A 13,293-nucleotide genomic window follows, 5' to 3' on the forward strand; every position below is an offset into this window, starting at 1 on the left:
CGGCTCTCGCTGCCATCTGCACCTCGCGGCTTTGGGGACGGGTGGCGGCTCCAGCGCTGCGCTCCCCCGGGCCCCGGGGATCCCGCGCGGGCTGGTGGCAGAAGGCTGGGGAGCGGCTGGCAGCCCCGGGGGATGCTCTGTGGGAAAAGCCCCGGCGGGAATCCCACCCCACCCTGCTGCCCGCACACACCGCGGGGCTCGGCTGTACCTGGCACCACACCGTTGGTGGCGATAGCGCTCATGGAAATGGCCGTCAGCATCGTCTGCGGGAAGAAACACGGCGAGTTCAGGAGCAGAGGGACAGGGGAATGAAGGGAGAGCTGGGGCCATGCTAGGACATGGGGCCTCTTGGGGCCACGCTGAGATGTGCCACAGGGCAGGGATGCCCAGGGAGGATGAATGGATAGATGTGTGTGTGGATGGACAGGCAGGATGTTGGCTGGCAGCACAGCTGACACAGCTGAGCCCTCGGAGGGGCTGGCAGTGCTGGGGTGGCTCAGGACACTGGGCAAGGCCAGCCTGGGGTGACTGTCCTGGTGAGATGGCTCTCTGCTTGGTACCAGATCAGGGGACCCCCAGCACATCCCCCTACATGGCAGCTGTGATCTGGGTCACCATTTAAGCACCATTCCACTGCTGATTCCTCTGGGAAGCTGAAGGCTTCTCCTTGCTCTAAGTGGGGCAGGAGCTAGGGCAGGGGCAGAGCTGGGGCAGGAGCAGAGCTGGGGCAGGGCATGGTGGGCTGGCAGCCAGTGCACCCCTCCACGGTCCAGCCAGCCAGACTGGTGACCCCAGGCCATGGGCAAGGCTAGTGAAGGCTTATCTGGCTCCAAAACTCACACAGGAGCAGCAGAGGAAGACCATGCAGAATGACTCCATGATGCCAGCGATCCCCACCACCCAGGTGAGGCGCAGGAAGAGGATGACTCCAAAGATGTTCTGAAGGCAGGGCAGGTAGACACCCATGAAGGTGCCCATCCGTGGGGCCTGTGGAGGGAACAGCAGTCACCAGGGCTCAGGGGCCTGGCTGGCAGAGGAGCAAGAGATCCCAGTCTTCCCACAAAACAACCAGGAACCCAGGGTAAAACTGCCCCTGGCTGAGGCCAATGGGTCTCCTGTTCTCCTGTGCCAGGTCTAGGGCCTGGCGCAACACAGGCAAGGGCTGGAGAGGGAGGAAAGTTACCTTCCCTCTAAGTCCTCACCTGCACCGGCTTCTTCTTGCCTCCATCATTGTTCTCAGCCTCCTCGTGCTCCCGGCTGCCCTGTGGCAGGTTGGTGTAATTGGCCAGTCCACTCAGCAGGGATGAGACCATAGGGCTGGTGTCCATCTCCTCCTGTGGAGAGCAGATCCCGAGTTGTGAGAACAGTCCCCTGGGACCCCAGCCAGCCCCAGGAGACCTCACCAGATGCTGCCCCACTGCCTGCCTCTCCAGGAATGGCTTTGGCAGTGCAGCAGCCCTGGCCTGAGGCTCTGGCATGTCCCAGTGCCCAGGGTGCAGGTTGGGTGCTGTGGGACAGCTTGGGACAGCTGCTTAGCTCAGCCCCCTCCCTGCCCCACTGCCTGCATGCCCTACCTCGAAGAGGGCCATGTTCTTGCCATCATACTCCTTGCCCTTCTCCAGGTCCGTGCTGTTAATGAAGGGGCTGCTCTCCTTGGGATTGCCATCGCCTGCAGAGAGCACTGAGTCAGTCGGGCAGCCCCTGCCCCAGCCACAGCTGCAGAACATCCACCCCACAGGGTCACTGCTGCGAGGGGCCACAGCTGCCCGGGGCTGCCAGCACAGCTGCCAGGGCTGTGGGCACCACGCTCACACCCAGACCAGCACAGGCAGTGCCAGGCGGGCATGGCAGCCCCCAGCATCACCTCCCACAGCACAGGCAGGGGCTGCCATGCCCAGGAGGCTCCGCTGCCCCGCCCGGCCGTGCCGACACGCGGAGCCGGCGGAGCGCATCCACGCAGAGAGGCGAGCGGAGTGCATCGGGGGAGCTCCGGCGGGAGGCACGGCCGCAATAACTCACGGCAAGGCCGCAATAACTCACGGCACCTGTGGGTGAGCGCCCTGGCACTGCCCTCGGGGCCGGGACTGCCCTCGGGGCCGGGACTGCGGGGCTGCTCAGCATCGGCGCACAGGGGATGGTCCCGGCGCAGTGCCTGGGACTGGGGCCACCGGCCAGGTGTCTGGTCCTCCTCCCAGACATGCACCACAGGGCGAGAGGTGACATCATTGAGGGCAGATGATGCCCGGGGCAGTGGAGCCACCCACAGCAGTGCCAGGCCCATAGAACTAGCAGGACAGGGGCCACAGGCACTCACTGCATTAATGACCTAGTGCAGAAGAAACCTGGAGTTGGCTTAATAGCGATGAAAACAGCTGAGCTGCAGAGCAGCAGAAATAAATCAAGCTGGAAATGGAGCAGCAGTAAGCATGGTGCTGCTGGAGCAGCACAGCTCCAAGAGAAGATCCAGAGCAGAGAGGGACCAGGACATGGGGGCCAGGAGCCAAAGGACACAGTCCTGGGCAGGGCAGCTGAGGAGGCACCCATGGCACGGGGAAACCTGGGCAGCCAGGCCAGTCCCAGCCCTCAGTGCAGGGAGAGAGGCTCCCTGCCACACACCCATCCCAGCAGCACAGCCCTGCAGCCAGAGCAGTCACACTGCCAGTGGCCACCGCACTGCTGGGCACCTTGCCCACACGGGCAGGGTCACAGAGCAGCTCCACACTTTGGGACGTGGGAGAGAACTGCCCCCTCCACCATCCTCCAGCATGGAGCCCATGAGTGCCCTGGGGCAGAGGGATGGTGCCCTAGCAGTGTAGTCACCCACTCATGGTGCCAGCCACAAGACAAACCCTGCGACCGTTTGGAGCATCCTGGTCCTCTGAAGACCGCCATTCTCCTGCCAGTTGACTCATATTCGGGATCCTGGAAGCCCGTGTGCAGCAGTGATTCACCATCTGCAATTCCCTGGCACACAGGGTGCTCCTGGCTGACCAGGAGGTGAAGCCTCAAATGCTACAGGTGACACGGACCTGCGGGCTGGCCCCAACTCCCACCATCCCTGGGCTCCCCCAGCACGGGGCAGCAATGTCCCTGAGGGCACAGCCAAACACTGAGGCACAGCCTGCAGGCTCCTCCCGTGCAGGAGTGGCCATGGCAGCGCCACTGGGACACCCAGACCCACAAGCTCCTCTCCAGAGTCCCCTTGGACACACACCCAGCACCCCAGGTTGCCCCAGTGCCATGTGCCTGCCCTGCATCTCCCACAATGGGTCTCATCACAAACCTCATGCGCTCCTTGCTCTGCGTTTGGTCTAAAGCCCCACTGAACCCTGCTGTCATTAAGTAACAGCAGTGGTGTGGGCTGGCAACCACCCACTCGCCACAGCTCCTGCCCACCCGCACCAGCCCTGGGGACCACACTGATGTGAAACATCCACCACGCTGACAGGACACCCTCCAGGCCGATGCTGTGGCCATCCCCAGTGAGGTGACAGAAGGGTGCAAGAGCAGGGGTAGCTCGATCTCACCTCCCCCTTGGGGCTGGGTGGCACCGGGGGACGCGGGCAGCTTGGCAGGGAGACGTGCTGGAAACGCGGCAAGGCTCCGGGACCCCTCCGGGAGAGCGGAGCCCGCGGGGGCCTCGCCTCACCGCCTGGTACCCAACCGACGACATCACCGTGCAGGTTTCCATGGCAACGGCGAGCCACGGCCGCCTCGGCTCCCGCTCTTATGTAACGGCGCAGGCAGCCGGACGCTGGCCCCACATGGCACCCGCGCCCCGGCCCACCGGTGCCCGGGGGATGGAGCGGCCGGACCCCCGGCCCCAGGGCACCCCGAGCCCCGGGACTGCCCTGCTCGGCCGCACGACAGGCGCCAGCAGCACCCCGGGGTGCCCGAGCTCCAACCCTGGCACCACAACAGCACCCGCAGCTCTCAGTCCCTCACCCCCAGCTCTGCCCAGCGCCGCTCACGCCGGGGCCGCGGGCCGTGCTGGCACCGGCCGGGCTGCCGGGGCTGCCCGGGGCAGGAGCCCCTCGCCCGCCGGGTGATGCTGCTGCGAGGAGCAGCACTGGGAGAGGCCCCGGGCTGGCGAGCGTGAGGATGCAGCAGGGCTCGGGGAGACTCTGACTCTCCCACGTCGCTGCAGCCCCACAGGCTGGAAGGAGTTAAGCACCAGGGCGCAGGGTCCCAGGTGACAAAGCGCTCCCGCTCCTGCTCCTGCTCCTGACGGAGACCATTTTGCCGCAGCGGGGCTGGTGCAGCCTCTCCCCGGCAGCTGCCTCAGACCCGCGGTCTGAAGTCGGGGGCAGCCAGGGCAGGCAGCAGCAATGCCCCGTCCCTCACCTGCCACCGCCACGGCCGGGTCCCACAAACGGGGCGCTGCCTCCCGGCCCTGGGGACACGTGGGACACTGCCAGCGCCAGCAACGCCCACAGGGCTGCCCCTGCCCCGCAGCCAGGACAGAGCAGCGCAGGGCCGGAGCGCTGGACCGGGCTGGCAGCCCCAAGGCCGGCAGCCGAGCCGGGAGAGACAGTGAGAGCAGAGCAGAGCCGAGCCGAGCCGTGCCAGGCTTCGATCCCGGCGCTCAGCCGCCCCCCTCCCCAGGGATCACTCAACACGAATCGGCCTTTTAATTTGCTGCGGCGGCTGGAAGGGCTGGCAGCGGGATCGCTGGCAGGAACCCGCAGCCCCGCTGTGGGCACCGCGCAGCCCCGCTCTCAGCAGGGCTTCCACCAACCTGTCTGCCCGGGGCAGCCCGGAGCAAACGCAGCAGCGCCAAAGGAACGTCACGGCACCCTCGGAGCCCCCCAAGGCAGGGCTCAGGCAGCAGCACCAACCACAATTTGATCTTCTAATGGCTTTTTACTTAGCCCTAAATTGGGTTGGGAAGCGTCATGTCCCTTATCCCAAATCCTCCCTAATCGCTTTACACGGCGCAGGGCACCGAGCACTGGCTGGGGTAGCCCCAGCAGCCACCCCCCACGGGCTAATTAACCACAGCTGCTGCCAACGCTGCCACCCGACCACGGCCCGTGCCCTCCGCAGCATCCAGAGCACAGCGAGCCCCAGCCAGGCACATCGGGCACTGGGGCTGCGGCACTGCCGGGCGGTGCAGAGGGCGAGGGGGGCCGTGGTAGGAGCAGCCCCGACCTCAGAGCCCTCCGCGGCTCCGTCTGCGCTCCTGCACGGGGCTGCTGACGGCTCCGGAATCCCCTGCGCCACCCCCGCCCCATCCCCGCAGCCCCAGGGGCAGCAGCAGCAGCGCGATGGCCGCTCACGGCTCTAGGGATGCCCTGGGGCTCCCCTGCAGGTACACGGGACACCTTGACTTCTGCCACAGCACACCTGGGCTCCCGGGGCCCTGCCTGCAGCAAGGGGCACCCCAGGGTGACCCCGGCAGGCCGGCGAGCACATGGGCGAGCACGTGCCCTGGCTGATGTCCCCAGCTGCTGCCGTTTTGCAGGAGCTGCTGGCCAGGGAGGCCGCGCTGCTGTTCTGTCACCTCCGGCTATCAAGGGGACTTGGCTGGACACACACTGCCTGGCCCTGGGCTGTTGGCCTGGGGTGCCTAAGGCAGATGGGGATGGCCAAGCTATTCCTACGGCAGTGGCACTTCCGTGCCCACCCGGCTTCCTTCTACCCTGCACAGGAGTGTCTGACAGCTGCTCTGGCGAGGGGGACCCTTGGAGAGGCCACACAGCCCTTGCAGCCCCCCGAGGCACAGACCACTGATGATCAGAGCAGAGCTGGCTCGTGCTGGCAGCGTCACGGCAGAGCCACTCCAGCTGCAGCGTGTCAGGGGAGCAGGGGTGGGGGTCAGGGGTGGAGGGGGGAGTAGGATGCTCCCCCCATGCCAGGGCTGCGTTTTCCCCCTCCAGCCAGCAAGCACACCCAGTGGCCTTTTGGGCTGGATTCCTTCACAGCCTGACCCAAATTGGACCAACTGCTACTTCAGACCTATCCTCTTCCTTCCTAAACCCAGGATTATCCTCCCTTTGATCAGCCGGCCCTGCAGCGCAGGATTTCCAGCACAGGCGTTTTGGCTGGCTGCATTTAAACAGCTTCCCAGATTCTCCGACAGTCCAAGCCCTGCCTTGGAAATGGCCGTGGACACAAGTCCCAGCAAAGCTCCTGGTGCTGGATCTGGGCTCCCCAGGCATCCCAGTGCCACGGGGCTGGGTGTCAGCATGGCACCCTGCAGTGGGGCTGCGGCTGACATCCCAACACCCCAACCAGAGCAGTGCAAGGTGCCAGCCCGGACACTGCAGGCAGCAGCCCTGCCCTGCCTGCTCCCCACTCCCAGCATCTCCCCAGAGGGTCCAGCCCTTGCTGGGCTGCTGGGGCCGGAGCCCTTCCAGCCACTGTCATGCGGCTCACATGTGCTGTCCAGAGCACGACCCGAGTGGGGACACTGCTGACCTTTCTGACACATAAGGCCTAAGTGGCACCCAGGGCTTCAGTGGTCGTGCTGAGCTTGGCAAGTTGCTGGACAGCCGGCCCTGGAGCAGCCAGGACATGTGGAGGGGGCCCACTGGCATTCAACAGCTTTGCTACCCGACTGGTTTTCCATGGTCCCTGCAGACAGAGCTCACGATGGGAGTTCAGCTGACCCTTGGCATGGGGGGACAACCCCTCCACCACCTGCAACCACCATTGTCACAGGTGTGGGGAGCTCTGCTGAGCCCCTTCCTACAGACAAACCCTGCTCCCCCAAGTGCCCCAGACCCCCGATTCCTCCAGCCCTACACCCACTGTCCCACAGGGCAGCATCTCGGCAGGCGCAGCTCCAGGGACAGTCTGCCCGGTCCATCTGTAGTGGCACCGTGTCCAGCCCTCCTGCCAGACCCCAGCATGGCTGCACCGCCTGCTGCCACGCCGCTGGCACTGCCGTGTTGGAAATCGGCGAGTGGGAGAGATCTTGGTGCTGCAGAGGGCAAGGGGAGGGCAAGTGCCCAGCGAAGGGCACGGCTGGGGGCCAGTGCGACAACCCCAGCCCGGCAAGGTGCCCCCAAAAGTCTCCTGCCAGCCCTGACCTTGAGCGGAGCCGCAAATAAACAAGCAAATAAACAGACTGGGGTCGGCAGAGCAGAGGAATACACAGAGCCTGTCTGTGGCTGTGCCCAGAGCCCCACTGTGGGCAGCCGGGACCCCACAGCCACTGCCATAGCCAGCCATGCGCTGCCGGCCGGGGCTGTGGCAGACCCCGCCAGGGGTCTGGAGAGGAGACTTGGCGGTGTCTGGGAGGGTCAGAGGGGCAGTGCAAGTCCTCCTGTGCCCACACTGCATCCCCCTGGCTGCAGCCCACCCTTGCACCCGGCAGGAACACCCACAAGAACGAGGCCTGTGCTGCCTGGTGCTGGACGTGGCCCCGTGAGGAACGGGGACCCTCACACAGCCCGGTAGTGCCGGGAGGGGCTGAGGCCAAAGCGGGAACAGTGGCGGGGCTGCCGCGGGGCCGAGCGGCCCCTCTCCGGCGGAGGACAGCGGCCCTGCGCCAGGGCTGCAACGGGACGGGGCACAGCGCGGCGCGCCACGGACTGCACCGGACCGGCTCGGCTCGGCATGACAGGGCTCACTTTGGCTCAGCTGGGCTCGCTCCGGCTCGGCTGCCCTCGGCCCCGGGGCGAACGGCTCCTGTGGGCGCAGAGCAGGGCCCGGGCGGCCACTTCAGCACCGCGGACAGCGGAGCGGCCCCGGGAGGGGGGCAGGGAGTGGGGGGCGGGAGCGGAGAAGGGAGCGGGGGGCGGCTGCCCGGGATGGGGAGGCGGCTGCCGGAGATGGGGGGCGGCAGAGGAGAGGAATGGGGGGAGGGCAGCGGGGGTGAGAGAGGCGATATGGAGAGATGGGGGGGCGGCAGCCGGAGGTGGGGGGCGGCAGCAGGGAGGGCTGGGGGGGCTGCAGCGGAGATGCGGGAGGCAGGGGTGGGGGGCCGGCTGATAGGTGGCGGGACCCTTGCGGGGATCCCGGGCGGGCGGGAGCGGGACCGGTGCGGCGACCGGCGGGGGCTGTCCGGGAAGCGGCGGGGCCAGCCCCGCAGGGTCGCTCGGAGCACAGCAAGCAGCCCCCGCCCGGGAGGAGGCTCCTCGGCGAGCCCCGCACCGCTCGGCCGCACCGCCGCTTCCCGGGGCTGCCGCAGCGGCGGGAGCGCGGCCGGGGCTGCGCGGAGGCGCCGGGAGCGGGAGCATCCCCGCACCGCCCGCCGCAGCCCCGCGGGGCCGCCGGCCGAGAGCCGCCGTCGCGGCCGGTGTCGGTGCCGGTGCCCCCGCTCGCCCCGCGGCGCGGCACCCTCAGCCCCCGCTGCCCCCGGCCCCGCGCCGCTCCTGCCCCGCGCCCGCCCCCGGCCCGGGCCGTGCCGCTGTCCCGCTCGTCGGTGCCGATGCCGGTGCCTCACCTTGGCTGGCGCCGCCGTCGCCGTCCTCGCAGTCGGTCAGGTTGTTCAGCATGGCGCCGGTGCCGCGGCCGCTCGCTGCCGCCGGAGCTGGAGCTCTCGCTCCGCAGCAGCCGCGTCCCCGCGCCGCCCCCCGCGCCGGTGGGAGGGGGCTGCAGTGCGGAGGCGCCCGGGCTCACGGCTCACGGCTGCTGCCGGCGGAGCCCAGCCCGGCCGCCCGCTTCATCACGTATGCGGGAGGCATTGCCCCCGCCGCGGCGGGGAGGGGGGGGCGCGGCGGCGCGGGGGGGCACCGAGAGGAGCGAGCGGAGCGGGGCCGCCTCCCGGCTGCGCCAGGCGTGGGGGGGAACTAGGGCAGCGCTGCGGGCCCGGCTGGGGCGGGCGGGACGGGACGGGACGGCCCCGCAACCGCACCGACCCCGAACCCCGCCCCCAGCCCCCGCACTCCGCACCGGCACCGGCCCCGCGGCCGCCGCCACCCCCGCAGCCCACACCAGCTCCCGGCCCGGACCCCGGCGCAGCCTCGGGACCGGGAACACACTCGGGCTGCACAGAGGGGCAGAACCTGTGACTGCGGGACCGACACAGGAGAGGCGGCTGAGGCCCGGGATCACGGCAGCCCCTGCCCCGCCACGGGCGGCTACCGGGCGGGGGCGGCTCCCGGTTGGGGAGCAGCACGGCATGCAGGGGACCCCTCTGTGGGCATCAGGGCCTCGGCCAAGGATGGAGACCCCTGCCCCAGTAGCAGGACAAACCAGGGCACCTGGGAAAGGGGGACACGTCCAGACCACCCCACTGGCGGGACGGCAGAGGTGATTGACCCTGCTGTGCCCAGCTGACCTGCAGGGCAGGGAACGCTGCCTGCAGAGGGGAGCAGGCTTGATGTCACCTCCCCTGGTGACCAGGGGGCCAAGATCACACCCGTAGCAACCTTCTCAGACCTGCAGAAGGGTTGCAATGGGGCCAGAATCCCAAGGCCCTGTGCCGTCTATGGAGGCCCCAGCTCTTGCAGCTGTCACCCACAGGGCCAGGGCACAGGCCACCCTCGAGCTGGGGCTGTAGAGGGACCCTGCAAGGCTGCCTGAAGCCCCCTGTTCTCTCATGCACTTAATTCGGGAGGATCCCCCAACCGGAGCTGGCTGCAGCTCCCGGCATCTCCTCCAGCACAGGCTGAGATCATGACAGCCCGCTGGCCTCAGTTACTTCTTGACGGCTGTAATTAATTGTTTACTTTCTCCTGGTGTGGAGCCAGCTGCTCCGCAGCGCGGGTGCTCCCCGGCCTGACCTCGCGGCCAGGAGAGAGGCTCAGACCCCTCACCCCAGCCCTGCAGGCAGCACCGATCCCTCCCTGCCAGGACCTGGCACCTGGCATCCCCGGGGAGCTGCAGCAGCACAGCCCCAGCTCCATGGAGAGTGGCACAGGAGGGATGCAGAGAGGATGGGCAGTGCAGGGTGGGCAGCTCAGGGTGGGCAGCCCCTGCCCAGGACTCTGCATGGCAGTCACCACAGGGGGCTGCCCCATCCTGCTGCAGCAGCACCAACCCCTCACACCTGCACCCCTCAGCCCTGAGCAGCAGCCAGCGCTGGAGCAAAGGGGCTGGTCCGCTCCCAAGGGTTGGGACTGGAAGAAAGGGGCCGCAGACAGGATGCAGTGGACAAAACCACTGTCCCATGCCGATCTGGGGGGTCAGAGGGCACCCCCAATCCCCCCAAAGGGGCTGTGGCTGGCCAGAAGGGCAGCAGGCCAGGGTCCAGCCGGCCATGGTGAGTGCCAAGCAGCACAGGGTGGTTTTTTGCAGGAGGCCACAGCGCGTGGGCTCGGCACAAGAGGGATTTTCCTACTAAAACAGATGCGGGGGAGGGAGCACGTGAAAGACCACTAATCCCCTAATCCCTGGATTATGGCTCCATTTCAGGGGTTGGGATTTGACGGCAGCACAGTGGGCTACGCTATCAAGACTGCATTGGCTTATCCTGAGCGCAGGGTCCCACCAGCCTGTGGGGGCAACTGAGAGTGTCTCTGAGGCAGAGGAGACTGAGGGGGCTTGATTCCCCAGCAGAGCACTGGCATTAACCCTGGCCAAAACGCCCCTGACTGGGGTATGTGGTGCAGTGTGTCGAAAGGAGAGAGGTCTGGCACGGTTTGGGCATCATCCATGCCCTTGCATTGCTTGCAGTAGGGCTGCAGGCAGCATGAGGGCATGGGGAAAGAGGAAGAGTGACACTTTTCCCTGGCCATGGAGTGGGGGATCAACTGCAAGTGGCCCCTGAGTCGGAGTAGCAGGCAGGATGCTGGCAGCAGGCCAGGCAGAGCATCAGTGCCCCACTTAACGGCAAGAGGCTGCCCAGGAATGACGACGGAGAGCGGCCAAGCCAAGAATCATCCCTGCAAAGGGTCCTGTACCCCTGCAGAGACTCCTGAGAATGCCCCAGACCCCTCTGCACAGAGCCTGGGTGGGGGGAACCGTTCTCACAGACATTCCCAGGGCAGGAATCCTGGCTGCTGGCCACACAGCCCTTGCCTGTCCTATTACCAGCAGCGGTCAAACCTCCCAGGAGCGAGACACGTGCTGGAGTCACTGGGAAACCTCCTGAGGGCAGGGAGCGGGCAGCCTGGCAGCGTGCCACACGGGCAGGGAGGGCGGCTGTGCTCTGGAGATGCTGGTCAGCACATTGCACTGCCCGCTGTGATCCCTGGGCACTGCCAACAGTCTGCCCGTGCACATCCCACCAGCGTGGGACACCCCACTCTGAGGGCTTGAGGCACGGGGACAAGCAGCTCCTAGGGAAAAGAAGACCTGGGGCAGGAGAGACCCCAAGATGATGGAGATGCAGCAGAGCAGAAGGGCCGTGTGCCAAATATCGTAGCAGCGGGTTGGCATCACAATGTGCCCTCACCACACTGTCCTGACAGCCCCAGGAGCCCGGGGGCAACACATCCTGCAGCACCTTGGCAGGATGGAGTGCTCCTGTTCTCCATCCAGACGGGCCAGGGCCCTGCCACCAGCACGGGGCAAAAGCAGAGCCCAGAGCTGGCACCAGCTGGGACTTGACTCCAGCTGCAGCAGCACGACAGGACATGGAGGGAGGTGCAGTGTCCTGTGGGGCTGGGTGGGGAGCCACGGGAGGCACTGCAGCTGCTGGGGCTGAGAGCAGAAGGGCAGCAGTGGGGCAGGGCTGGCACAGGCCGTGGGGCAGGGCTGGCACAGACCGTGGGGCAGGGCTGGCACAGACCATGGGACAGGGATGGCACAGACCATGGGACAGGGATGGCACAGACCATGGGGCAGGGATGGCACAGCCCGTGGGGCAGGGCTGGCACAGGCAGTGGGGCAGGGATGGCACAGGCCGTGGGGCAGGGATGGCACAGGCCGTGGGGCAGGGATGGCACAGGCCATGGGGCAGGGATGGCACAGGCTGTGGGGCAGGGATGGCACAAGCCGTGAGACAGGGCTGGCACAGGCCGTGGGGCAGGGCTGGCACAGGCCATGGGGCAGGGCTGGCACAGGCCGTGGGGCAGGGCTGGCACAGGCCATGGGGCAGGGATGGCACAGGCCATGGGGCAGGGATGGCACAGGCCGTGGGGCAGGGATGGCACAGACCATGGGACAGGGCTGGCACAGGCTGTGGGGCAGGGATGGCACAGGCCGTGAGACAGGGCTGGCACAGGCTGTGGGGCAGGGCTGGCACAGCCCGTGGGGGAGGGATGGCACAGGCCATGGGGCAGGGCTGGCACAGGCAGTGGGGCAGGGCTGGCACAGGCCGTGGGGCAGGGATGGCACAGACCGTGGGGCAGGGTTGAGAGCTCCTGCGTCACACGAGCCCAGCACAGCTGGCGCAGCGTCCCCAGCTGCCCTTGCCCAGATGTCTTGCCAGCAGCAGGGCCACGCCAGTGGGCGGCCGGGCAGCCTGGCACAGGGATCAGCAGCAGAAGAGCCTCCTCCCACCAGGCCCTGCAGCTGAGGAGCCCCCAGGCAGCCCTGTGCCAGTTGCAGTACCCTGGGGATTGCAGGCAGCCACTGCTGAGCCGTGGCCAGAGGGCCAGTGATGGCCGAGGAGCAGCTGCACGGCCACTTGCCAGCTGCTGCCAGAAGGGTTTGGGTGCAGGATCAGCTGATGAGGCACTCGAGTGCTCTGTGCCCCACACGGCACCCCTCATCCAGCCCCACAGCCTGTGCAAAGACCTCCACTGTGGCACCCCACTGAAGCACCTGTGGTGTGTTCAGTGGCATGGAGACTCCTTGGGAAGGTACTGATGGGGCTTCGGCTGCTCCAGCCCCTTGGCAGCATCCCACCCCCCCACATCATCAGCCTCCAACTGCTGCACACCCCTGCCTCATCTAATGATACCCCAAGGGCACCCAGACTGCCACAAACCTGGCCTGAGTGTCAGCGAGGGGGCAGGAGGGGACGGGAGGGCTGGGGGAGCCTCCTTAGCAGCCCCTGTCCCTCACACGTACCCCTCTGGCACGGTGCCCGAGCGCCCCTGTCCCCTCCCTTGTGTCCTGGCCCCTCGGCAGGGGCACTGCAGGGGTGCAGCCAGGGCTGGGGGGGCCCTGCTGTCCCCAAGCCCCCTCAGGGCCTCACCTCGCACCTGGGGCCAGCCTCACCCAGCTGCCCCACAGAGCCTCGTCCATGGCTCGTGGCCCACAGCCCCGTGAGCCCAGAGCCCCCAGGGGGGCCGAGAGAGGCGCTGATCCCCCCCAGCACCGAGAGCCACGGCACGGGTGACACCGGGACCGGTTTCCATGGCAACGAGAGGCTCCGTAACTGGTTGGTTGCCATGGCTACTGCCGCCGAGCCCGACCGCTCGGGACACGGAGGGGCTGCGCGCTGGGGATGCTCCGGGGCCCTCTCGGGCCAGGGCGGGTGCCCCACGGGCAGCGCACTGGGCACCGGGGCAG

At 67.5% G+C, this 13,293-nt stretch overlaps 1 protein-coding gene across 3 annotated transcripts in view; it reads right to left on the reverse strand.

Annotated features, from left to right (window-relative positions):
- Nucleotides 1–13,293, reverse strand: part of SLC12A5 (solute carrier family 12 member 5) — a 31,697-nt gene that overhangs the window by 16,207 nt on the left and 2,197 nt on the right. For 2 of the 3 annotated variants that reach the window (XM_063172299.1, XM_063172298.1), the window contains exons 1-5: nt 8,393–8,520; nt 1,575–1,669; nt 1,203–1,334; nt 841–987; nt 209–263 (exon numbers count right to left, since the gene is read on the reverse strand). In XM_063172299.1, coding sequence (XP_063028369.1) covers nt 209–263; nt 841–987; nt 1,203–1,334; nt 1,575–1,669; nt 8,393–8,444 — 481 coding nt within the window. In that variant the 5' untranslated portion in view covers nt 8,445–8,520. Of the gene's footprint in view, nt 1–208; nt 264–840; nt 988–1,202; nt 1,335–1,574; nt 1,670–8,392; nt 8,521–13,293 lie in introns of those variants that run through there. The other variant, XM_063172300.1, reaches the window with a different exon arrangement.

The sequence above is a fragment of the Melospiza melodia genome, chromosome 19 (assembly GCF_035770615.1).
Source record: "Melospiza melodia melodia isolate bMelMel2 chromosome 19, bMelMel2.pri, whole genome shotgun sequence".
Lineage (NCBI taxonomy): Eukaryota > Metazoa > Chordata > Aves > Passeriformes > Passerellidae > Melospiza > Melospiza melodia.